At 45.2% G+C, this 27,670-nt stretch overlaps 1 protein-coding gene across 1 annotated transcript in view; it reads left to right on the forward strand.

Annotated features, from left to right (window-relative positions):
- smarcal1 (SWI/SNF related, matrix associated, actin dependent regulator of chromatin, subfamily a-like 1) overlaps positions 1–26,029 on the forward strand; it is a 61,556-nt gene extending 35,527 nt beyond the window's left edge. The window contains exons 11-15 of the mRNA XM_052025861.1: positions 5,851–5,921; positions 9,320–9,422; positions 20,055–20,237; positions 20,713–20,813; positions 25,877–26,029. Of these exons, the coding sequence (XP_051881821.1) occupies positions 5,851–5,921; positions 9,320–9,422; positions 20,055–20,237; positions 20,713–20,813; positions 25,877–25,985 (567 nt within the window). The 3' untranslated portion in view covers positions 25,986–26,029. The remainder of the gene's footprint in view (positions 1–5,850; positions 5,922–9,319; positions 9,423–20,054; positions 20,238–20,712; positions 20,814–25,876) is intronic.
- Positions 26,030–27,670: the final 1,641 nt, after the last annotated feature.

Here is a 27,670-nt window from a genome sequence, read left to right on the forward strand (position 1 = left end):
GCACTCCTTCCACCACAACCCTCTGCTTTCTACATGCAAGCCAATTCCTAATCCACACAGCCAAGCTTCCTTGGATCCCTTGGCCTCTGACCTTCTGAAGAAGCCGACCATGAGGTACCTTATCAAACGCCTTACTAAAATCCATATAGACCACATCTACTGCACTACCCTCATCAATCTTCCTGGTCACCTCCTCAAAACTCTTATCAGGCTTGTGAGGCAAGATCTTCCCTTCACAAATCCATGCTGGCTGTCCCTAATCAATCCATGATTCTCCAGGTGTTCATAGATCCTATCCCTTAGAACCCTTTCTAACAGCTTACCCACCACAGACGTGATGCTCACCGGTCTGTAATTCCCTGGACTATCCCTACTACCTTTTTTGAACAAGGGGACAACATTCGCCACCCTCCAATCCTCCGGCACCATCCCCGTGGACAACGAGGACTCAAAGATCCTTACCAGCAGTTCAGCAATCTCCTCCCTCACCTCTCGAAGCAGCCTGGGTAAAATCCCGTCAGGCCCCGGAGATTTATCAGTCTTGATATTATTTAACAACTTCAACACATCCTCTCTTGATATCTACGACTTCGGGAACATTACCCTTACCAACACTCCCTTCCGCGTCATCAAGACCCCTTCTCCTTGGTGAATACCGAAGAGAAGTATTCATTGAAAACTTCTCCCACTTCCACCGCCTCCAGGCACATTCCTCCACCTTTGTCTTTAATCGGACCTACCTTTACCCTAGCCATCCTCCTACCCTTCACATAGGTGAAAAAGGCCTTGGGATTTTCCTTAACCTTACTAGCCAATGCCTTTTCATGTCCCCTTCTAGCTCTCCTCAGCCCTTTCTTAAGTTCTTTCCTTGCTACTCTATATTCCTCACGGGCCCTGTCTGAACTTTGCTGCTTATACCTTATGTATGCTACCTTCTTCTCCCTAACTAGTCGTTCAACCTCTCTCGGCACCCACGGCTCCTTCACCCTGCCATTCCTTCTCTGCCTCACCGGGACATATTTATCCTTAACATCCTGCATAAGATCCCTGAACATCGACCACATCTCCATGGTACACTTCCCTTCAAAAAGGACATCCCACTTTACACTCCCAAGTTCTCTCCTTTATAGCCTCGTAGTTTGCCCTTCCCCAATTAAATATCTTCTTGTCCTCTCTGCACCTGTCCCTGTCCATGACAATTTTTGCTGGTATTTAATTGAATTCATTCTTCCCTCTACCAGTGAAATGTTCCCCATGCCACTGGCTGCAACACAACCCCAAAGCATGGTCGATCCACCCCCGTGCTTAACAGTTGGAGAGGTGTTCTTTTCATTCTGCACCCATTTTCTCCAAACGTACCTTTGTTCATTGCAGCCAAAACGTTCTATTTTAACTTCATCAGTCCACAGGACGTGTTTCCAAAATGCATCAAGCTTGTTTAGCTGTTCCTTTGCAAACTTCTGATGCTGAATTTTGTGGTGAGGATGCAGGAAAGGTTTCCTTCTGATGACTCTTCCATGAAGGTCATATTTGTTCAGGTGTCACTGCAGAGCAGAACAGTGCACCACCACTCCAGAGTCTGCTAAATCTTCCTGAAGGTCTTTTGCAGTCAAACAGGGGTTTTGATTTGCTTTTCTAGCAATCCTACGAGCAGTTCTCTCAAAGTTTTCTTGGTCTTCTAGACCTCAACTTGACCTCCACCAGCAACAAAAGAAACACACTGAGTCATGTATAAGTGTTAAAACTATTTTATTAATAACTACTTATGATAATAAGAAAAATAAAAGTAAAAATGTTAGATGTTAAACATTAACCCCAAAAACTAAAATCGAAGTGGCAAATTCCCAAACTCCAAGTCTAGGAATAGTTCTCAAAGTTCAGTTCAGCAAGCCATAAAGTGAAACGTGAGCAAAGGCTTCTTCAAAAGCCACCGTTGACTGAAGAGAAGATGTAGAGAGAAAATAGAGTAATTACAAAATCCAAATGTTCCATGATGGAACTCATATGACACCTCAATCACTGATGATCTCCATTCCTTTATTCCGAAGCATCTGCCACCCCGAAAAGGCATTCGAGACGTGGCCGTCCACACAAGTACCTGTTTCCTTCTACAGGTTAACGACACAGTGGACTCCACTGGATTATTCCAAAAATCCATACGTGGATTGTAGTTATTGCTTTTCATCCATCGATACAGAGACCAGCAGGCCTCCCCCTCCCCCTGCTCCAAATGCGTCATCACGTCCTTATCTCCTGTTGTTGTGGTAATCACGCCACACGTGCACACTACTGTACTATGTCTTAAGGGGACATTCACCAATAGTAACCTAATCCGTAACACTGTTAACTGCCATTTCTTAATTACACTACGAACTGAGGAAAAAGCTGCCTGAAAATGCTTTGCTATCTTCTTATAGCCTTCTACTGCTTTGTGGGCATCATTTATTTTAATTTTCAGAGTGCTAGGCAGCTGCTTAGAGGAACCCATGGCTGCTGATTATTGGAGCAAGGTCTGAGGAGTCAGGGTATTTGTAAAGCTTTGAAATTTGCATCACCTGGCCTTTCCTAACGATGGTTGTGAACAAGCCATAGCCCTAACAAACTAATGAAGGTCTGAGACCTTGGTAAAAGTTATCTGAGAGCTTAAATCTCTTGGGGTGCCCAAACTTTTGCATGGTGCTCCTTTCCTTTTTTCCACTCTAAAATTGTACAAGTCAAAGATAATACACTAATCTTGCTTAAAGATGAAAAGAATGTTTCATCGTTAACTCTGACTTTTGAAGATCAATTCATCTTCTACTCACATAACTATTATTGGTATTGGTTTATTGTTGTCACTTGTACCAAGGTACAGTGAAAAACTTGTCTTGCAAACCAATCATACAGGTCAATTCATTACACAGTGCAGTTACATTGAGTCAGTACAGAGTGCATTGATGTAGTACAGGTAAAAACAATAACAGTACAGAGTAAAGTGTCACAGCTACAGAGAAAGTGCAGTGCAATAAGGTGCAAGGTCACAACAAGGTAGATCGTGAGGTCATAGTCCATCTCATTGTATAAGGGAACCTTTCAATAGTCACAGTAACAGAAATTTTGACCAGGGGTGCCCAAAATTTTGCATGCCATTGTATGTTGTGAAATTTGTTGTTTTGTGGCAGCAGTACAGTGCAAGACATTAAAAATTACTATAACTTACGAAAATAAATGTTGCAAAAGAGGAATAATGAGGTAGTGTTCATGGGTTTGCAGACAGTTCAGAAGTCCGATGGCGGAGGGTAAGAAGCTGTTCCTGAAACGTTGAGTGTGAGTCTTCAGGGTCCTGTACCTCCTCCCCGATGGCAGTAATATGAAGAGGGCATGTCCCAAATGGTGAAGGTCCTTAGTGATGGATGCCGCCACCTTGAGGCTCTGCTTCTTAAAGATGTCCTCAATGGCCAGGTGGGGGGGTGTGCAGGTATTGTGCCTGTGATGGAGCTGGCTGAGTCTGCAACCCTCTGTAGCTTCTTGTGATCCTGCTTTGGAGCCTCCATTACCAGGCAGTGATGCAACCAGTCTGAATGCTCTCCACTGTACATCTGTAGAAATTTGCAGGAGTCTTTAGTGACATACCAAATCTCCTCAAACTCCTAATGAAGTTTGGCCATATCCCCCTCAACCTTTTCTATTCTAGTGTCTTTCAAGTGTTGTTATTGCACCTGCCTCAACCATTTCCTCTGGCAGCTCGTCCCATATACGTACTACCCTCTGTATGGAAAAAGTTACCCCTCAGGTCTTTATTAAATCTTTCCCCACTCACCTTACACCTATGCCCTCTAACTCTTGATTCCCTAAGACAGACACAACTAGGGCACAATGTGTTACATATTCAGAAACCTGACAATCATTTTGTGCACGGTGTGATCCTACTGGTAAATTGGTTTATTATTGTCACATGGACTGAGGTACAGTGGAAAAACTTGTCTCGCATACCGTCCATACCTTTCAATCCATTACAGCAGTACATCGAGGTAGTACAAGGTAAAACAATAACAGTGCAGAATAAAGTGTTACAGTACAGAGAAAGTGCAATGCAGGTAGACAATACTGACAACTGAAAAAAGTGACTTGTTGCTCTTGTTTGATCCTCTACTCCTGACTAGTGTAGTCTGCAGAATGTGCTGTGTTGGACCGCGTCAACCTTCCCACCTTGGGCTCTGTTGTTCCTTCATGGGGAGTTTGGAAAGTTAAATAAAATGAAGTGAAAGGGTTAATCCTGGGAATTATAAACCAGTGAGTCCCACATCAGCGGTGGGCAAACTATTGGAGAGGATTCTAAGGGACAGGACTTATGAGCATTTGGAGAAGCATAGTCTTGTTAGGGATAGTCAACATGGCTTTGTGAAGGGCAGGTCATGCCTCATGAGCCTAATACAAATTAGGAAGTGACAAGACAAATTGATGACGGTAGTGCAGTGGATGTGATATGTGGATTTTAGCAATGTGTTTGACAAGGTTCCCCATGGTAGGCTCATTCAGAAAGTCATGAGGTATGGGATCCATGGAAAATTGGCTGTGTGGATTTGAAATTGGCTTGCTCATGGAAGGCAGAGGGTGGTTGTAGAAGGGGAGTATTCGACCTGGAGGTTGGTGACTAGTGGTGATCTGCAGGGATCTGTTCTGGGACCCCTACTCTGCGATTTTTTTATAAATGATTTGGATGAAGAAGTAGAAGGATGGGTTGGTAAATTTGCGGATGACACAAAGGTTGGTGGTGTAGTAGATAGTGAAGAAGATAATTGTAGGTTGCAACGGGATTTGGACAGGATGCAGAGCTGGGTGGAGAAGTGGCAGATGGAGTTCAATCCGGAGAAGTGTGAAGTGAAACACTGGAAAAACGGACTTGAAGGCAGAGTGCACGGTTAATGCACAGGATTCTTAGCAGTGTGAAGAAACAGAGGAATCTTGGTGTCCAAGCACATAGATCCCTCAAAGCTGCTGCACATGGATAGGGCAGTTAAGAAGGCGTATGGTGTGCTGACCTTCTTTAGCCGGGGGACTGAGTTCAAGAGCTGAGAGGTAATGTTGCAGCTCTGTAAGACTCTGGTTAGACCACACTTGGAATATTGTGTTCATTTCTGGTCATCACATTATAGGAAGGATGTGGAAGCTTTGGAGAGAGTGCAGAGGAGATTTACAAGGATGCTACCTGGGTTGTAGAGCATGTCTTGTGAGGAGAGGTTGAGCGAGTTAGGGCTTTTCTCTTTGGAGCGATGGCGAGTGAGGGGAGACTTGATAGAGGTGTATAAGATTATGAGAGGCATAGATAAAGTGAACAGCCAGCATCTTTTACCCAAGGTGGCAATGGCCAATACTAGAGGTCACCGGTTTAAGGTGAGTGGAGGAAAGTTCAGGGGAGATGTTAAAGTAGGTTTTTTTTACACAGTGGTGGGTGCCTGAAATGCACTGCCGGGTGTGGTAGTAAGGGCCAATCCGAGAGAATTGTTTAAGAGTATATTAGATAGGCACATGGACGAAAGAAAAATAGAGAGTTATGGGAGGTGATAGATTGAATGGGGATAAGGTTTATATTGGTCCGCACAACATGGTGGGCCGAAGGGCCTGTACTATGCTGTACTGTTCGATGTTCTAGAATCCCCCTATCTGCTTATCCTGCTGCTTCAGCTGATGAGTTTGCAAAGTGCAGTAGGCTCAAGTTCTGTCCCTTGCCCGGGGTTACAGGGGACAGAGTTTGAGTGTGAAAAGGAGCTTCACTGTAGGAATTAGCTCCGATTCCGGTGCAACGTCAATGGACACATAGAAAAGATTTTTGGTGTTTATTCCAAAATGATTCTCTTCCTTTTATAACAGAAACGTGAGCAAAAGGAGGCACTGCTACTTTTCTACAATCGCACAGGAGAAGCTAAAGTTCGATCCATTGTGTGAGCAAGCGAGTATCCATTTATTAACCTCCTCCCTTATTTGTGACCTAACTCTATATACTTGGCTTTTTCCTTATTACCGTTAAAGATAGTGTATGACTGGGAGATCTTGCATGTGGTGATATCCTTCTGCATCTGCTGGCCTTAACGTGGCTACCACAAGAAAATGAATAGAAGTAGAAGCATCCCAAATGACCCCTCTAATGACTCAACATCCACAGCTTTGGGATGGAGAATATCTAAGGTTCACTGCCCTGTGGCAAATTTCTGATCATCGGTCTGAAGTGGCCAACCGCTTACTCTGTGTCTCTGCCACTGAGTTCCAAACTTCTACACGCCACCTTCACTTCTACTACCTCCACCACCCTTCTCTGAAATCACGAAATATCCTTGTATCTACCTTGTAGGTACTCAGAATGTTGTTTGCCTCAAGGGGAGGCACAGTGGTGTGGCTAATAGAGCTACTGCCTCGCAGCTTCAGTGACCTGGGTTCAATCCCGACCACTTGTGACTACGTGGGTCCCTTGCTGCACCCCCCCCCCCCCCCCCCCCCCCGGTGTTCCAGTTTCCTCCCTCTTCTCAAAGACATGCAGGTTGGTAGGTTAATTGGCCATTGTAAATTACCCCCATTGTATAGATGAATGGTGGAGTTAGGAAAGTTGATGGGAATGTTGTGAGAATAGGTTATAGGGAAAGTTAGTGGAAAATGGGATTGCTCTGTGAGTTGACATAGAATTAATGGGCCAAATGGTCTCCTATCTCATAAGGAAATATGAGATTGTTCATCATTTTGAAAGAGGTAGCTGAAGAGATTGTGACAGCATTAGTAGCGACCTTTCAGGAATCACTGGAGTCAGGGAGCGTCCCAGAGGACGGGGAAATTGTAAATATAACTCCCCTGTTTAAGTAGGAAGGGAGGCAAATGACAGGACAATGTAGGCCAACAGGACTGACCTCGGTGGTTGGTAAGATTTTGGAGTCCATTATTAAAGGTGAAATTTCAGAGTACTTGGAAGTACATGATAAAATAGGGTGAAGTTGGCACAGTTTTGTTAAGGGAAGATCTTGCCTGACAAACCTGTTAGAATTCTTTGAGTAGGTAACAAGCAGGGTAGATAAAGGAGAGACAGTGGATGTTATTTACTTAAATTTTCAGAAGGCCTTTGACAAGATACTGCACGTGAGGCTGCTAAACAAGAGCCCATGGTGTTAGAGGCATGGATAGAAGACTGGCAGATCAGAGAGTGCGAATAAAGGGGTCCTTTTCAGGATGCTGGTGGTGACTGGTGAAGTTCTGCAGGAGTCGGTGTTGGGACTGCAACTTTTCCCTTTATACATTAATGATCTGGATGAAGGAACTGATAGCATTGTGGCCAAGTTTCCAGATGATACCAAGATAGGTGGAGGGACGGGTAGTGTCACAGAGACAGAGAAGTGGCATGGAATACAGAGCAAGGAAGTGTGGGGTTATGCACTTTGGTACAAAGAATAAAAGTGCAGACTATTTTCTAAATGGAGGGAGAACTCAGAAACTGGAGGTGCAAAGGGACTTTGGAGACCTAATTCAGGATTCCTTTAAGGTTAACTTGCAGGTTGAGTTGGTAGTAAAGAAGGCAAATACAATGTCAGCATTCACTTAGAGGACTAGAACATAAAAGCAGTGGTGTATTGCTGAGGCTTTATAATGCATTGGTCAGACTGCATTTGGAATATTGTGAACAATTTTAAGCCCCATCGAAGGAAAGATCGCCCAGCAGAGGGTCCAGAGGAGGTTCACAAGAATGATTGTGGAAATGAAAGGCTTGACACAGGAGGAGCGTTTGATGGCTCTGGGCCGGTACTTAATGGAGCTCGGAAGGATGAGGCAGGAAATCTCATTGAAACCTGCGGATACTGAAAGGCCTGGATAGAGTGGACGTGGAGAGAATGCTTACATTAGTAGTAGAGTCTAGGATCTGATGGCACAGCCTCAGAATAAAGGGATATCCCTTTAAAACTGAGATGAGGAGGAATTTCTTCAGCCAGAGGGTGATGAATCTGTAGAATTTGTTGCCACTGAGGCCTGTGGAGGTCAAGTCAGTGGGTGTATTTAAGGCAGAGATTGATAGGTTCTTGATTGGTAAGTGGGTCAAGGGCTACGGGGAGATGGGAGAATGGGGTTTGGGGGAAAAAAATCAGCCATGATTGAGTGGCAGAGCAGAGTTGATGGGCCGAATGGCCTGATTCTGCTCCTATACTTCAGGGTCTTACTCTCAGTAAAGTAAGTACTCTCAAGTAGCGTGATGAAATACTCTGTAGTCTTCTGCGTGAGCGAAGCACCAATAATTCTCTAGAAGCTCAACACCATCCAGGGATAGTCAGCCTCAAATTGTCATCCCATTTACTTCATTCCCTCCACCACTAGGACACAGTGTGTAGCATCCATAAAATACTCTACGGTTACTCGGGCTACTCTCAAAACCTCCACAAAGGTAAGTGGGAAAGTAAATTACGAAGCAGATACAAGAACATTGCAAAGAGGTATGGATGTTAAGTGGATGAATACTTGATGCAAGGGATCTGAGGCAGGTTAATAAACTGGATCCAAAATTGACTTGTTGATACAAGGCAGAGAGTGGTAGTGTTATTGTTCATTACAAGGGGAGTTGAATGTAAAAATAGGGAGGTTATACTTCATTGATACAGGTGTTGGTGAGACCACACCTGGAGGAGGGTATACAGTATTTAAGGAGCAGTGTTGGAAGCAGTTGAGAGAAAACCCCTAGAACGGGGGTTTTTGAAGAAAGATTTGACAGGCTAAGCTTGAATCTGCTGGACGCGGGAGAATGGAATTGATTGAAACACGTGATCCTGAAGAGTCTTGACATTGGATGTAGAGAGGATGTTTCCTCTTGTGGGATGATCCAGGGGTCATCCATTTCAGATAGACACAGTGCTATTTTTTTCTGAAGTCATGAGTCTTTAGAACACTATGAAGAGGCAGGAGTAGGCCACTTGGCCCCTTCAAGCCTGCTCAACCATTTTATAAGATCTTGGTGATCTGATTGTAACCTCGAGTTCAAATTTCCATCTACCCTAGGTAGCCTTTTATCCTTTTGCTTGTCAAGTATTTATTTACCTCTACCAATTGACGCAACCTTCTGAGAATGATTTTGATCTGCCCATTTTAAGGGGACCTTTTAGTCTTACCAGTAAGCCCAGTATAAAAAGAAATCACATGAACTGAAGCTAGTTACTTGATTCCTTACACTGGTCAGTTTTATTGCTGTCCAAGGTAGGAGTAAAGTCTGTCCTAAATCCTCCAGCCCTAGTCAGGATGTCTGTCTGATAAACTCTCCATCTGGCAGGAAGTCATGATGTGTCCACTCCATAAGCAAACTGTGATGACTGTTTTACAGAGAATATGTGTGTGATTTGCTCGAAAGCGGTCGGGAAAAGTTCTTAGTATTCGGACATCATCGTTTGGTTCTGGATGCAATGTGTGCAGCTCTGGAAGAAAAGGTAACATCAGCAACTAAAAGTCATAGAGTTATACAGCATGGAAACGGGCCCTTCGGCCCAACCCATCCATGCCAACCATGGTGCCTACCAAGCTAGTCCTATTTGCTCGTGTTTGGCCCATATCCCTCTAATCCGCTCCAATCCATGTACTTATCCAAATGTCTTTTAAATATTGTTACTGTACATGCCTCAACCACTTTCTCTGGCAGCTCATTCCATATACACATCACCCTCTGCATGAAGTTGCTCCTTGGGTCCCTTTTAAATCTTTCACCTCTCACCCTAAACCCATGCCCTCTAGTTTTTAATTTCCCTTCCCTGGGAAAAAAGACTATGTGCATTCACCCTATTTATACACCCCTATAAGGTCACCCCTCAATCTCCTGCATTCCAAGGAATAAAGTCCTAACCTGCCCAACATCTCCCTATTACTTGGGTCCTTGGGTCCTTGAGTCCTGGCAGCATACTCATAAATCTGCTCTGCTCTGCAAATGTGCCTGTGATGCTGCAGCAAGTAAGTTTTTCACTGCACCCGTGCATGCATGTACTCGTGCATATGACAATAAACTCGACTTTGACTTTGCACTCTTTCTAGTTTAATAATGTCTTTCCTATAACAGGCCAACCAAAACTGTGCACAATACTCCAAGTGTGGTCTCACCAACATCTGGTATAGTTGTAACATAACGTCCCAATTCCTATCTTCAGTGTCCTGACTGATGAAGGTCATCATGCCAAACATCATCTTCACCCTGTCTACCTGTGATGCTACTTTCAATGAACTAAGCACTTGCACTCCAAGTTCCTCTGCTCCACAACAGTCCCCAAGGCCACTTGGCCATTTGCCAATCCTCTGCCTACTTACCCAGCTGATAAGATCCCCCTGTAATTTTTGATAACCATCTTCACTGTCTATGATACTACCTATTTTTGTATTATCCATCAATTTGTGAGGTTCCAAATCATGAGAACAAATTTCCATGGCAGGAGGTTTGCTAACGAGATCTGATGTAATTGGCAGGAAAAAAGAGGTGGAGACTTTCATCTTAAGCAGCAAATTGTTGTTGGGAATGCAGTGCCTGAAGTGCAGTGGAAGGAGATCCAGTAGTTATTTTCAAAATTGAATTAAATGGAATTGGAATTTGAACAAGTTTGGAGGAGAAACCGAGTATGATAATTGGATAGATCTCTTATTAGAAACAACACAGGAGGGCAGAATGCCATTTATAGATCCAGAAGATGGTCATTTAGTCCCCAAAGTCCACGCTTGCTCTTTGTAGAGCAATCGGTCAGTTCCATTCTCCCTCAAATACTAGGTAGACCTTTCCCTCATGATAGCTTTGACTACTGTTTCCACCAACCTTGCTGTTAGTAAGTTCATATCATAATGCATTGATTTAAAGACCATAAGACATAGGAGCAGAATTGGGTCATTTGGTCCATCGAGTTTACTCCACTATTCAGTCATGGCTGATTTTTAAAAATTTTCGCTCAGCCCCGTTCTCCCTGTAGCCTTTAACCCCCTTACCGATCAGCAACCTATCAATCTCTGCCTTAAGTGCATCCAATGACTTGGTCTCCACAGCCCTGTGTGGCAATGAATTCCACAATGTGATCTCCCCCCGCCCCATAATTCTGAATCCATTGAGTACATAGAACATAGAATGGTACAGCACAGGAATGGTGCCTTTGGCCCACAATGACCACCTTATTCTGGCTTCTGCCCTCTTCCTTTCTAGTCCTGATGAAGGGTCTCGGCCTGAAACGTCGACTGTTTATTTCCCTCCATAGATGCTGCCTGACCTGCTGAGTTCCTGCAGCACTTTTTGTGTATTGCTCCAGATTCCAGCATCTGCAGAATTTCTTGTGTCACCTCTCATCCTCTGTCACTCTAAAGGAAAAACCCCTAGCTTGCTCAACCTTTCCTTGTAAGACATATTAGGCAGCATCCTGGTAAATCTCTTCTGCATTCTCTCTAAAGTTTCCACATCCTTCCTATAATGAGGCAACCAGAACGGAATACAATACTCGAAGTGTGGTCTAACCAGAGTCGCAACATTACTCTTGAACTCAATCCCTCGACTAATGAAAGCCAGCACAGCATATGCCTTCTTAACCACCCTATCAACGTGCGGTGACCTTGAGAGATCTGTGGACTTGGACTCCAAGATCCCTTTGTTCCTCGACACTGTTAAGAATCCTGCTAGTAACCTTGTACTCTGCCTTCAAGTTTGATCTTCCAAAGTGTATCGCTTCACACTTTTCTGGACTGAACTCCATCTGCCATTTGTCCGCCAACTCTGCATCCTGTCTATATCCCATTGTAACCTACAGCAATCTTCTACAGTATCAACAACACCTCCAAACTTCGTGTCACCCCTCCACTTCCTCGTCTAAGTTATTTGTAAAAACCACAAATAGCAGGAGTCCCAGAACAAATCCCTGCAGAATGCCACTAGTCACCGTCCTCCAGGCAGAATACTCTTCATCTACTGCCACTCTCTGCCTTCTGTGGGCAGGCCAATTCCGAATCCACACAGCCAAGTTTCCATGGATCCCATGTCTCATGACTTTCTGGATGAGTCTACCGTGGGGAACCTTGACAAACGCCTTACTAAAATCCATATACACCACATCCACCGCTCTACCTTCATCAAATTAGAGTCATAGAGTACTACAGAAGAGAAACAGGCCCTTTGGCCCATCTAGTCCATGTCGACCTGATCTTCTGCCTAGTCCCATCTATCTGCACCCAGACCATATCCCTCCAAACCCCTCCCATCCACGAACCTATCAAAACTTTTCTCAAATGTTACAACTGAACCCGCATCCACCACTTCTGCTGGCAGCTTGTTCCACACTTGCACCACCCTCTGAGTGAAGAAGTTCCCCCTCATATTCCCCTTAAGTATTTCACCTTTCACCCTAAACCTATTGCTTCTCGTTCTAGTCTCACCCAACCTTAGGGGGAAAAGCCTGCATGCATTCACCCTATCTATACCCCTTATAATTTTTTTTATACCTCTGTAAAACCTCCCCTCATTCTCCTGTGCTCCAGGGAATGAAGTCCTAACCTATTCAATCTTTCCCTATACCTCGGTTCTCGGCAACATCCTTGTAAATTTTCTCTGCACTCTTTCAAGCTTATTGATATCCCTTTTATAGAGAGGTGACCAGAACTGCACACAATACTCTAAATTTGGCCTCATCAATGTCTTGTACAACTTCAACATAACATCCCAATTCCTGTACTCAGTGCCCTGATTTATGAAGGCCAAAAGCTCTCTTTACAACTCTATCTACCTGTGATGCACTTTCAAGGAACTATGGACCTGTATTCCCAGGTCCCTTTGTTCTACCATGGTAGCATAGCAGTCAGCATAATGCTATTACAGCACCAGCGACCTGGGTTCAATTCCCGCTGCTGCCTGTAAGGAGTTTGTATGTTCTCCGCGTGTCTGCATGGGTTTCCTCCGGGTGCTCCGGTTTCCTCCCACATTCCAAAGACGTACAGGTTAGGAGCTGTGGGCATGCTATGTTGGCGCCGGAAGAGTGGCAACACGTGGGCTGCCCCCAGCACATTTTTAGCAATGCAAAAAGCCATATTTCACTGTTTTGATGTACATGTGACTGATAAATAAATATCTGATATCTTAATATCTCAGAGCCCTACCATTCACTGTGTAAGTCTTATCCTGGTTTGTCCTCCCAAAGTGCAACACCTCACACGTCTGCATTAAATTCCATCTGCTACTTTTCAGCCCATTTACTTAGCTGGTCAAAATCATGCTGCAAGCTTTGATAGCCTTCCTCACTGTCCATTATGCCCCCAATCTTGGTGTCATCCGCAAATTTGCTGATCCAAATTTACCACGTTATCATCCGAATCATTAATACAGATGATAAACAACAACGGACCCAGCACTGATCCCTGCGGCACACCACTAGTCGCAGGTCTCCCATCAGAGAGACAACCATCTCCTACCACTCTCGGGCTTTTCCTGCTAAGACATTGTTGAATCCAATTGACTACTTCATCTTGAATAAGGTCAATTGAATTAATCCATTTAAGATCTCCCCCATCTCTCTCTCTCTCTCTCTGCTCCATACTGATCTTCAAGGGGATTAACCCTTGGGATTCTCTTTCACCTTGTCTGCCAGAGCAACCTCGTGTCCTCTTTTTGGCTTCCTGATTTCTCTCTCAAGTGTTCTCTTACATTTATTATACTCCTCAAGCACCTCATTTGATCCTGACTATGCCTGATGTGCGCCACCTTTTTTTTCTTTACCAGGCCCTCAATATCCCTAGATAACCAAGGTTCCCTAAACCTGTTAGCCTTGCCTTTTATTCTAACAGGAACATATAGATTCAGTACCCTCAATGTTTCACTTTTGAAAGCCTCCCACTTACCAAGTGAACTGTCCATGTCTGCCAGATCCCTTCTGATGCCATCAAAATTGGCCTTACTTCAATTTAGAATCTCAACCAGAGGACCAGTCCCATCATTCTCAATAATTATCTTGAAACAAATGGAATTATGATCACTAGATCCAAAGTGTTCGCCTACACACACTTCTGTCATCTGCCCTGTCTCGTTCCCTAAGAGGAGATCCAGTATTGTGCTCTCTCTAGTTGGGACCTCTACATATTGATTGAGGAAGTTTTCCTGAACACATTTGACAAACTCTATCCCATCCAATCCCTTTACAGTATAGGAGTCCCAGTCGATATGTGGAAAGTCAAAATCACCTACTGTCACAGCCTTATTTTTCTTGCAGCTGTCTGCTATCTCTATACAAGTTAGTTCTCCTAAATCCCGCTGACTATTGGGAGGTCTATAATATAGTCCCATTAACGTGGTCATCCCTTTCTTATTCCTCAGTTCCACCCATATTGCCTCAATAGACAAGCCCTCCAGCATGCCTTCCCTGAGCACTGCTGTGACATTTTCCCTGATGAGTAATGCCACCCCTCCCCCTTTAATACCTCCCCCTCTATCATGTCTAAAACATCAGAACCCTGGAATGTTGAGCTGCCAGTCCTGCCCCTCCTGCAACCAAGTCTCACTAGTGGCTACAACATCATAATTCCACGTCCACGTGCCAATCCATGCTCTAAGTTCATCTGCCTTACCCACAATACTCCCTGCATTGAAGTAGATGTATCTCAGAACATTAGTCCCACCATGCTCATCAACCTGTCAATTTCTGCCTTTCCTTGTGGGCTGACCATCTACTTTCCCCACAGCAAACTTTCCACTTTCCACTCGCTGCCCTGCCACTCTGGTTTCCAACCCCCACCCCACCCCTCAATCAGCACGAGCAAACTTTCCCGCACGGGTGCAAACTCCCATTTATACAGGTCCCACCTGCCCTGGTCCAATGATCCAAAAAAATCTGAAGCACCTGCACTGTCTTCTTAGCCACGTGTTAAACTGCACTATCTTACTATTTCTTGCCTCACGAGCATGTGGCACTGGTAGCAATCCTGAGATCATCACCACCCTGGAGGTCCTGTCTTTTAACTTAGCACCCAACTCCCTGAACTCACTTTGCAGGATCTCATCACCCTTCCTGTCTATGTCATTGGTGCCAATGTGGACCACAATTTCTGGCTGCTCACACTTCCCCTTAAGAAGGCTGTGATCTCGATCCGAGACGTCTCTGACCCAGGCACCTGGGAGGCAACGTATCATCCGGGAATCTTGTCCTGGTCCACAGAATCTAACCAATGAATCTCCGATCACTACTCTTTCTACCCCTTCCCTCCTGAGCCTCAGTGCCAGAGATCTGACTGCTGTGGCTTTCCTCTGGTAGGTCATCCCCCTCCCCCCCCACAACAGTATCCAAAACGATATACTTGTTATTGGGGGGATTGGCCGCGGGGGTACCCTGCATTGACAGTCTCCCCTTTCCCTCTCCTGACGATCACCCAGCTATCTGTATCCTGTAACCTAGGTGTGACTGCCTCCCTGTAACTCCTGTCCATCATCTCCTCAATTTCCCAAAGGATCCGGAGTTCATCCAGCTCCAGCTCCAGTTCCCTCACATGGTCTGTAAGGAGCTGCAGCCGGATGCACTTCTCGCAGGTGTAGTTGTCAGGGAGACCAAAGGTCTCCCTGACTTCCCACATCCTGCAAGAGGAGTATACCATCGCCCTGACTGCCATTTTCACTGCTCTAACTGGGGAATAAGAGGGAAAAAAAGACCTTGCCTGAATCTCACCTTGGTCTCTGCTCATTAAAGCCCCCTGAATCAAAGCCGAATCTATACCAACAATAAAATAAAATAAATCCCTTCCCTGTTTTTACCTCTGCCTTCTCTCTGAAGTGTTTTTTCCTTAAAGAGCTGTTTTCGCTCTCCAATCCAAACTTGGGCCACTTACTCCGCCTCTTCATGCCGAAGCCTCTTGAGCCAAAGCCTTAGTTCCTCACTCTAACACTGTCTACTCACACAATTTGTTTTGTCACCTCCTCAAAACTCAATTAGACTCGTGAGGCATCACCTGCCCCTCACAAAGCTATGCTGACTATTCCTAATAAGACTATGCTTCTCTAAATGCTCGTAAATCCTGTCCCTAAGAGTCCTCTCCAGTGGTTTGCCCACCATTGATGTAAGACTCATTGGTCTATAATTCCCAGGATTATCCCTATTAACTTTCATGGTGGGCCGAAGGGCCTGTTTTGTGCTGTATGGTTCTAATAACGAAATAACATTTGCCATTCTCCAATCCTCTGGTACCACTTCTATGGCCAGGGAGGACGCAAAGATCATCATTAAGGCCCCGGTAATCTCTTCTCATGCTTACCGTAGTAACCTGGGGTATATCCTGCCCTGCCCTGGGGACTTAATCTTTTCCAGAAGCTCCAACACTACCTCTTTCTGAACCTCAACATGCTCCAGCACATTAAGATATTTATTTGTCACATGTACATCGAAACACACAGTGAAATGTGTCTTTTTTGCGTTACTGAGAATATGCTGGGGGCAGCCCACAAGTGTTGCCACTCTTCTGGCGCCAACATAGCATGCCCACAGCTCCTAACCCGTAAGTCTTTGGAATGTGGGAGGAAACCCATGCAGACATGTACAAACAACATACAGACAGTGACGGGCATTGAACCGGGGTCGCTGGCACTGTAATAGTGTTACACTAACCGCTACGCTACCATGCCGCTCTCTATTAGCCTATTCTATGCTAACCTCACATTCAAGTGGTCCCACCCTCACGTGCAGAATGCTTTGGGGTTCTCCTTAATCGTACTCGCCAAGGCCTTCTCGTGTACCCTTCTAACTCTCCTAAGTCCCTTCTTAAGCTCCTTTCTGGCTACCTTATAATTGTCAAGAGCCCTCTGTTTTGCTTCCTAAACTTTAAGTATGCTTCCTTTTTCCTCCAGACTAAATGTTTCACCTCTCTTGTCAACCATGGTTCCTTCACCCTACCATCCTTTCCCTGTCCCAGTGGGACAAACCTATCCAGGACCCCATGCAAATATTCCCTAAACAGCCTCCACATTTCTTCTGTGCATTTCCCCGAGAACATCTGTTCCCAATTTACTCTCCCAAGTTCCTGTCTAATACCATCATAATTAGCTCACCCCCAATTAAAAACCTCCCCATATCGTCTGCTCCGATCCTTGTCCATGGCTATGCTGAAGGTCGGGGCGTTGTGGTCAATATCTCTGAAATGCTCGCATACTGAGAGGTCTGTCACCTGACCAGGTTCATTGCCTAGTACTAGATCCAGTATGGCCTCTCCTCTAGTTGGCCTGTCCACATGCTATTGTCAGGAATCCTTCCTGGACACAGCTAATAAATTCTGCCCCATCACTGGCAGTAGTTTGCTCCTCTTGCAGGATGATGGAAATCAGGGAGACCTTCAGTGTCCCTGATGACTACACCTGTGAGGTGCATCCAGGACAAGTGGGTGGGTGACTGTTAGGGAAGGGAAAGGGAATAGGCAGTCAGTGCAGGGTACCCCTGTGGCTGTTCCCCTCAATTGCAAGTATATCATTTTGGATTCTGTTGGGGGGGAAGCAATCTACCAGAAGAAAGCCACAGTGGTCAGGTTTCTGGCACAGTCTCTCACTCTGTGGCACAGAAGGGAAGTGCAGTAGTGGTAGGGGATTCATTGGTTAGGGGAACAAATAGATTCTGTGGATGAGAACAAGACTCCAGGATGGTATGTTGCCTCTCAGGTGCCAGGGTCAGAGACGTCTCGGATTGAGTCCACGGCATTCTTAAGGGAGAGGGTGAGCAGACAGAAGCCATGGTACATATTGGTACCAATGACATAGATAGGAAAAGGGATGAAGTCCTGAAGAGGGAATGTAGGAAGTTTAGGAAGGAAGCTAAAAAGCAGGACGTCAAGGGTAGCAATATCTGGATTGCTGCCTGTGCTACACGCCAGTCAGAATAGGAAGATATGGCAGATGAATGCGTGGCTGAAGAGGTGGTGCAGGTGTCAGGGTTTCAGATTAGGAAGCTAGGTCAAACAGAGCACTTGAGGATTATAAAGAAGCCAGAAAGGAACTCAAGAAAGGAATTAGGCAAGCTAGGAGGGGCCATGAAAAGTCCTTGGCAAGTAGGATTAAAGAGAATCTCGTATTAAACACATTTCAACCCATCCAACTAACTGCTTTTATGACCTATCCACTCTGTATCCTTCCTCACAGCCTCTCCGCATAACGCATCCACCTTTACACCAACTGCTCCATCATCTGACCTAACACTTCGGTTACCATCCCCCTGCCAATCTAGTTTAAACCCCCTCCAACAGCTCTAGCAAACCTGCCCACAAGGACATTGGTCCCTCTTGAATTTAGGTGTTACCTGTCCCTTTTGTTCAGGTCATATCTTCCCCAGAAGAGATCCCAGTGGTCCACAAATCTGAAACCCTGCCCCCTGCAACAACTCTTCAGCCACTCATTTGTCTGCCATATCTTCCTATTCTTGCCCTCACTGGCACATGGCACAGACAGCAATCCAGAGATTATTACACTTGCAGTCCTGCTTTTTAGCTTCCTTCTTAACTTCCTATATTCACTCTTCAGGACCTCATTGCTTTTCATATCTTTCCCTTCTCACCTTAAATCTATGCCCTCTGGTTTTAGACTCTCGAACACTGGGGGAAAAGACTGTGTCAATCCATCTTATCTGTGCCCCTCGTGATTTTGTAAACCACAATAAGCCCTCTGCCTTCTATGCTCTAGGAGAAAAAAGCACCAGCCTGTGTAGTTTCTTATAATTCAAGCCCCCTACTCCCTGTAACATCCTTGTGAATCTTTTCCAGTTGTAAGCTTGAAACGGTGCAGAAGTGCACACAGAGACTGACGATCAGACCAAGTGTGGTCTCACTAATGCCTTGTATAGTTGCAACATGACGTTCCAACTAGTGACCTGAGTGATGAAGGCAAGTGTGCCAAATGGTACCTTCACCACGCTGTCTACCTGTGTTGCCAATTTCAGGGATCTATCTATTTGTACCCCTAGGTCTCTCTATTCTACCAAACTCTGCAGGGCCCTGCCATTTAATGTGCAAGTCTTGTCCTAGTTTGCCAAAATTCACCACTTCACACTTGTCCAAGTTAAATTATATCTGCCAATTTTGACCCACTTTCCCAGTTGATCTGTACCATGTTCTAATCTTAGACAACCTTCTTCACTGTCCACTATAGCACCAATTCTGGTGTCATCCGCAAACTTAGTAATCCTGCCAACTACATTCTCATCCAAATCGTTAATATAGATGACAAACAACAGTGGACCCAGCACCAATCCCTACAGCACAGGCCTCCAATCTGGAAAAACAATACCACTCTCTGACTCCTACCACCGGGCCAATGTTGTATCCAATTGGCTCGATCACCCTGGATCCCATGTGATCCAAACTTCCAGACCAGCCGACAATGCGAGACCTTTTAGGAGACCTTTCTGAAGTCCATGCAGACAATGTCTATTGCTTTGTGGTCACCTTTTCAAAACAAATCGAATTGGTGAGGCATGGTTTCCCATGCACAATGCCATAGACTATTGCTGATCAATCCTTGTCTTTCCAAATGTAGATAGATCCTGTCCTCGGAATCCCCTGCTGTAACTTTCCCACCACTAACAATTCAGCTCACCAGCCTGTAATTCCCTGGCTTATCCTTCCAGCTCTTCTTGAATAAAGGCACAACATTAGCCACCCTCCAGTCTTCCAGTACCTCACTCATGGGTAACAATGATGCAAATATCTCTGCCAGGGCCCCATCAACTTCTTCCCTAGCTTTCCACCTCAGTGGAGCCTCATTGGATGATTCCCCCAGGAATAGTCTCTTTTATACTTGAGTCTTATTCTTGACAGTTCCCTTGGATTTACTGCTACTTCCTCCCTCTGCTGATTGTAACGCCACACAGTTGGTCTTTTTAAGTTTTGGATTGGTCCCTATCCTACTACAGATCTCTGTTCTTTGGGTGCACCTTATACCGTTCTCTGGCTTTGTCTAGAGGTTGTCAGACCACTGCTTCGCTCCGTTCTCATTCATGGTTCAGGCTGCTTCTGGGTCTGTTTTATACTGTTACTCCATTCCTGCTCTGTACTGAGCAGTATGAATCCAAGCTTTAATGATAGAAAGTTTGGTTTATCCACAGGGAATTGCATTTATCCGTATTGATGGCTCCACTTCTTCGTCTGATCGTCAGTCTCTGTGTGACCACTTCCAGTCTTCTCAGACACGCTGTATCGCTGTGCTCTCCATCACTGCAGCCAACATGGGCCTGACTCTCTCCTCTGCTGATCTGGTTGTCATCGCTGAGCTTTTCTGGAATCCTGGTGTAAGTGAAAGTGTAGCCCAGAAGCAGTTTACTTGCTTCCACTTAGGGTTTACTAGAGTCATTGTTGCATTTTTATTCAGTGATATTTACACATCAGATGAGGGCATTCATGAGAAGAAGACTGAATTCACGTCTGGTGTAGAATGAATTGCATTGCAGTGAAGAATATGTAACGTGAAGCCATTTGACACAGCATGTTGGCGTTGTGGCTTGGTATTATGGCTTGTGTCTGGAGTGGGTTTTGATCCCCTGGTTTGAAACTGACTCCTGATGAGCAGAGATAATAAACACCATTGGAAGCATGGTCTGAATGTGCTGAGACGTGAATATGAGATTTGAATACACCTGCTGTTAACATGGGTTGTTAACCTGGGTTGTGACCCTGCTGATGGCCAGGGCAGTCTGTGACCCCAGACACAGGAGTTTGGGACTGTTAACTTCATTCTCTGCTGAGTTGCACTTTTTCTGGTTTCAGACCCTCTTTCAGGCTGAAGACAGAGTGCACCGCATTGGGCAAACAAACTGTGTGGAGATTCACTACCTGGTGGCCAGAGGCACTGCAGACGATTATCTTTGGTGAGTGGTTTGGACAGTAGCCTATCTTAGTACCATCCAGACTGAGAAACGTTGATCTTTCCCCAGCATTAACTTCATGAAAACATAAGAATGTGAGAAATAGGAGCAGGAGGAGGCCATCTGACCTGTCGTGCCTGCTCCGCCATTCAATAAGGTCATGGCTGATCTGGCTGTGGACTCAGATCCACCTACCTTCCTGTTCCCTGTAACTCTTAATTCTCTTACTATGCAAAAATCTATCTAACTGTGTCTTAAATATATTTAATGAGGTAGTCTCTACTGCTTCCCTGGGCAGAAAATTCCACAGATTCACTACTCTCTGGGAAAAGCAGTTTCTCCTCATCTTCATCCTAAAACTATTACCCCAAAGCTTGAGGTTATGTCCCCTAGTTCTAGTATCACCTACAAGTGGAAACAACCTTCCTACCTCTATCTTATTTATCCCTTGCATAATTTTATGTTTCTAGAAGACCCTCTCTCATTCTTAAAACCATAGAACAATACAGACCCTTCGGCCCACCATGTTGTGCTGACCTTTAAACCACGTCTAAGACTATTTAACTCCTTCCTCCCATATATCCCTCTATTTTAAATTCCTTCATATGCTTATCTAACAATCTCTTGAACTTGACCAATGTATCAGCCTCCACCACCCCAGGCAGCGCATTCCATGCCCCAAACACACTCTGGGTAAAAAAAACCTCCCTCTGATATCTCCCTTGAACTTCCCACCCATTACCTTAAAGCCATGCCCTCTTGTATTGAGTATTGGTGCCCTGGGAAAGAGGTGCTGACTCTCCACTCTATCTATTCCTCTTAATATTTTGTACACCTCTATCATGTCTCCTCTCATCCTCCTCCTCTCCAAAGAGTAAAGCCCTAGCTCCCTTAGTCTCTCCTCATAATGCATAATCTCTAAACCAGGCAGCATCCTGGTAAATCCCCTCTGCACCCTTTCCAATGCTTCCACACCCTTCCTATAATGAGGTGACCAGAACTGGACATAGTACTCCAAGTGTGGTCTAACCACAGTTTTATAGAGCTGCATCATTACCTCGCGGCTCTTAAACTTGATCACTCGACTTATGAAAGCTGATACCCCATAAGCTTTCTTAACTACCCTATCCACCTTTGAGGCAACTTTAAGGGATCTGTGGATGTGAACCCCCAGATCCCTCTGCTCCTCCACACTACCCAGAATCCTGCCATTAACTTGGAGTTTGTCCTTCCAAAGTGTAGCACCTCACACTTCTCTGGATTGAACTCCCATCTGCCACTTCTCAGCCCAGCTCTGCATCCTATCAATGTCCCTCTGCAATCTTCGACAATCCTCTACACTATCCACAACACCACCAACCTTTGTGTTGTCTGCAAACTTGCCAACCCACCCTTCTATCCTCTCATCCAAGTCATTAATAAAAATCACGAAAAGCAGAGGTCCCAGAACCAATCCTTGTGGGACACCGCTAGTCACAGCCCTCCAATCTGAATGCACTCCCTCCACCGCAACCCTCTGCTTTCTACAGGCCACGTGGCCAAGCTTCCCTGGATCCCATGCCCTCTGACCTTCTGAAGAAGCCTACCATGTGGAACCTTGCCAAATGCCTTACTAAAATCCATGTAGACCACATCTACTGCACTACCCTCATTAATCTGTCTGGTCACCTCCTCAAAGAACACTATCAGACTTGTGAGACATGATCTTCCCTTCACAAAGCCATGCTGGCTGTCCCTGATCAGACCATGATTCTCTAAATGCCCATAGATCCTATCTCTTAGAATCCTTTCCAACAGCTTGCCCACCACTGACGTAAGGCTCACTGGTCTGTATTTTCCTGGACTACCCCTACTACCTTGTTTGAATAAGGGGACAACATTTGTCACCCTCCAATCCTCTGGTACCATTCCCATGGACAACGAGGACTCAAAGATCCTAGTCAAAGGCTCAGCAATCTCCTCCCTCGCCTCACAGAGCAGCCTGGGGAATATTCCGTCAGGCCCCGGAGACTTATCTGCCCTATAATTTTCTAACGGCTCTAACACATCCTTTCTCTTGATACCTACATGCTCTAGAACATTAACCATACCAACACTGTCCTCAACGTCATCAAGGCTCCTTTCCTTGGGGAATATTGAAGTGAAGTGTTCATTGAGGACCTCACCCACTTCCACAGCTTCCCCCCTTTTATCCCTAATCGGTCCTACCTTTGCTCCCATCATCCTTCTGCTCTTCACGTAAGTGAAAAATGCCTTGGGGTTTTCCTTAACCCTACTCACCAAAGCCTTTTCGTGTCCCCTTCTTGCTCTCCTCAGCCCCTTCTTAAGTTCCTTCCTTGCTACCCTATATTCCTCAAGAGACCTATCTGATCCTTGCTGCCTAAACTTTATGTTCGCTGCCTTCTTCCTCTTAACTAGATGTTCCACCTCTCTTGTCACCCATGGTTCCTTCACCCTGCCATTATTTCTCTGCCTCACCAGTGCAAATTTATCCCTAACATCCTGCAAGAGATCCCTAAACAACGACCACATCTCCATAGTACATTTCCCTTCAGAAATGTCATCCCAATTCACACTCCCAAGTTCTAGCCTTATAGCCTCATAATTTGCCCTTCCCCAATTCAATATTTTCCTGTTCTCTTTGCTCCTATCCTTGTCCATGACAATGCTAGAGGTTAGGGAGTGGTGGTCAGTCCCCCAAATGCTCACCCACCGATAGATCTGTCACCTGTCCTGGTTCATTACCTAATACTAGATCTAATATGGCATTCCCTCTAGTCGGCCTGTCAACATACTGTGACAAGAATCAGTCCTGGACACACTTAACAAACTCTGCCCCATCTAAACCTTTGGCACTAAGCAGGTGCCAATCAGTACTTGGGAAGTTGAAGTCTCCCATGACAACAACCCTGTTATTCTTGCAGCTTTCCAAAATCTGCCTCCCAATCTGCTCCTCAGTATCCCTGCTGGTACTGGGGGGGCCTATGGAATACTCCTACTAGAGTAACTCTCCTTTCTTGTTCCTAACTTCTACCCATACTGACTCTAGAGAGGATCCTTCTACATTATCTACCCTTTCTGCAGCTTTAATAGTATCCCTGACCAGTAAGGCCACCGCACCTCCTCTTCTCTCCACCCGCCCCATACCTTTTTAAAACACTGAAATCCAGGAATATTCAGTATCCATTCCTGCCCTGGTGACAGCCAAGTCTCTGCAAGAGCCACAATATCATAGTTCCATGTATTCAAGCTCTCAATTCATCACCCTTATTCCTGATACTTCTTGCATTTAAGTAAATGCACTTTAGCCCATCCACCTTTCCACTTTTATACCCTATACTCTGCTTCTCCTTCCTCAAAGCCTCTCTATCTGTTAGATCTGACTTCTTCCACTGACCGATCCCTCCGGTTCCCAACCGCTTTGCAAACTAGTTTAGACCCTCCCGAACCACACTAGCAAACCTGCCTGCAAGGATATTGGTCCCCCTCAAGTTCAGGTGTAACCCATCCACTCTGTACAGGTCCCACCTTCCCTAGAAGAGATCCCAGTGATCCAAAAATCTAAAACCTTGCCCCCTGCACCAATTCCTCAGCCACGCATTCATCTGCCATCTCCTCCCATTCTTAGCTTCACTATCGCGTGGCACTGGCAGCAATCCTGAGATTGCTACCCTTGAGGTCCTGTTCTTCAGCCTTCTGCCTAGGTCCGTAAACTCCCTTTTCAGGACCTCATCCCCCTTCCTACCTATGTCGTTGGTACCAACATGTACCATGACTTCTGGCTGCCTTCTCTCCTGCTCAAGAATGCTGTGGTCCAGATCAGAGACATCCTGGACCCTGGCACCTGGGAGGCAACATACTATCTGGCATTCTCATTCACGTCCACAGAACCTCCTGTCTGTTCCCCTATCACTATTGCCCTCCTCTTCTCCTTCCTTCCCTTCTGAGCAGCAGGACCAGTGCCAGAGACCTGGCTACTGCCGCTTGATCCCTGTAGTCATCCCCCTCAACAGCATCCCCTGTTACTGAGGGGAACAGCCTCTGGGGTCCTCTGCACTGTCTGCCTGTTACCTTTCTCTTTCTCTGCCCTGACAGTCACCCATCTATCTGCCTTCTGGACCCTAGAAGTACCTGCTTTAGTGGGGGGGGGGGGTGACTGCCTCCTGATGCACAGCATCTACATAACTCTCCCTCCCTCCCTGATGCTCTGCAATGTTTGAAGCTGCGACTCCAGCTTATCAAGTTGTACGTCATAGAAACAGGCAACCAATACCAATACGCTTCAGTCCTCCTGCATCTCTACCATCATCTCTCTCGATACTGATCCCACTCACCTGCATTAATTCCATATCTCTCCATGCTCTGCCCACCTGTCCAGATGCCATTTAAATGTTGTTACTGATCCTTCCTCCAAATGGACATTTTCTTCCTTCTGTATGTTTGTTCTCCCTTTCTCTTTCTCACACATTTTATGTTTTATTCATCACTAACCAGATTGACCATTCTTGTCCCTCTCGAGGATTGAGCTCCTGACTGGGGCCTTCACACTAATTGTCTCGCATTAATTGTCATTTGTGTCTTGTACTTCAGTGGTAAGACCCTTTTGGATGTTTAAGCCCCTCCATTGCTGTTTGTCTTAAATGGGGTTCTGCCCCTAATTTACTAGATTTGAGTACCATGCTTCATTACCACATTGCTGGTAGGTTTCATTATTCTATCCACAGTTATCTCTTTGTTTCAAATGTAATAGTGCTTCAGCACATTTTTACAGTTGGCATCAGTTTTGACTTAATTGACTGTTGCCTTAAAACTCGAACTTGCACCATATTATTAGAGTGAAAATGTTGTAATTCCTTTAACTATCTTTAAAACACTGTTCTATAACAGTAACAATATTAGAATACGGAGGCTTTTTAAGAAAGGTTGTTGAAGTGCATCTTTTGGGTGGGGAGGGCCCAGGGTAAAGGATTGCAGTGATCATTACAGAGTACAAATATGTCTTGATTGCTGTGAGATCATTTTGTTACCACTGCAACTCTCACCTTTCCTTTTTAACATCTGCACAGGCCCATGATTCAGGAGAAGCTGAAGGTTCTTGGACAAGCTGGATTATCAGGAAATAATTTTTCAGAGTTTGAAACCACTGATTATTTTCACCAGGTAAATAACAGATAGGTTACCTGACATTTTCTACATCACAATCGTGCTGCAACTGCCCTGGCTCTGGGAAGGTAAAGGAAATAGTTTTTTTTTCCAGAAAGTAACCTATTTTAAAAGCAAAACTTTGCAGCAAATTGAAATGTTGCTTTCCACGTTTGCAAAGAACTCTAGCCTCCACAATGCCAACTTGATCTGGACAACTTCATATCCTACATTATTCTCCATTTGCCAGATCTTTGTCCATTCACTTAATTTGTCTATATCCCTTTGTGGCTTCCATATCTCCTCTGCACACATACTATCTATTTTTGTCATTAATGTAAAGTGTAAAAAGTTGATCATAGCACTGATACCCCGGCACACCACTCGTTACATCTTGCCGACTGTTTCCTATTAACCAGTCGATAGAACATAGAATATTACAGCACAGTACAGGCCCTTCAGCCCACAATGCTGTGCCAACATTTTATCCTGCTCTAAGATCCCATTTCTCTATCATTCATGTGTCTATCTAAGAGTCTCTTAAATGTCCCTAATGTATCTGCCCCCACAACCTCTGCTGGCAGTGCATTCTATGCACCCACCACTCTCTGTGTAAAAAAACAACAACACCCCTGACATCCCCCTTATATCTTCCTCCAATCACCTTAAAATTATGCCCCCTTATGTTAGCCATTGTTGCCCTGGGAAAAAGTCTCTGATTGTCCACTCGATCTTATCATCTTGTACACCTCTGTTGTCACCTCTCATTCACCTTATCTCCAAAGAGAAAAGCCCTAGCTCACTCAACCTATCCTCATAAGACAAGCTCTCCAATCCAGGCAGCATCCTGGTAAATCTCCTCTGCACCCTCTCTGAAGCTTCCACATCCTTCCTGTAATGAGGCAACCAGAACTGAAAACAATACTCTTAAGTATGGTCTAACACTTTAAGTGTGGTCTTAAGTGTGGCAGGGGGATGGGAACCAGAGTGATAGGTCAGAGCTTGGTTCATTTACTGTACAAATAGATGCAGAGTGTAGAAAGACTGGGAGGAAGGATAGGCAGTTGAAAGGGCACAGTTGCAGTCAGTAGGTTGGGCTGAGTGTGTCTACTTTAATGTGAGAAGTGTCAGGAACAAGGGTGACGAACTTAGAGCATGGGTAAGGACCTGGAACTATGGCGTGGTGGCCATTACAGAGACTTGGTTGTTGCAAGGGCAGGAATGGCTGATGGATATTCTGGGGTTTAGATGTTTCAAAAGGGACAGGAACGGAGGTAAAAGAGGTGGGGGAGTGGCTTTGCTGATCAGGGACAGTGTCACAGCTGTAGAGAGGGAGGATGTCCTGGAGGGATCGTCCACTGAGTCAGTGTGGGTGGAAGTCAGAAACAGGAAGGGAGCGATCACTCTATTGGGAGTATTCTACAGACCCCCCAATAGCAGCAGAGATGCTGAGGAGCAGATCGGGAGGCAGATTTTGAAGACGTGCAAAAATAACAGGGTTGTTGTCATGGGTGATTTCAGCTTCCCTAATATTGATTGGCACCTCCTTAGTGTAAAGGGGATAGATGGGGCAGAGTTTGTTCGGTGTGTACAGGAAGGATTCCTGACACAGTATGTGGACAGGCCAACTAGAGGAGAGGCCGTACTGGGCAATGAGCCTGATCAGGTTTCAGATCTCTTGGTGGGAGAGCATTTTGGAGATAGTGACCATAACTCCT

The sequence above is a fragment of the Pristis pectinata genome, chromosome 1 (assembly GCF_009764475.1).
Source record: "Pristis pectinata isolate sPriPec2 chromosome 1, sPriPec2.1.pri, whole genome shotgun sequence".
NCBI lineage: Eukaryota > Metazoa > Chordata > Chondrichthyes > Rhinopristiformes > Pristidae > Pristis > Pristis pectinata.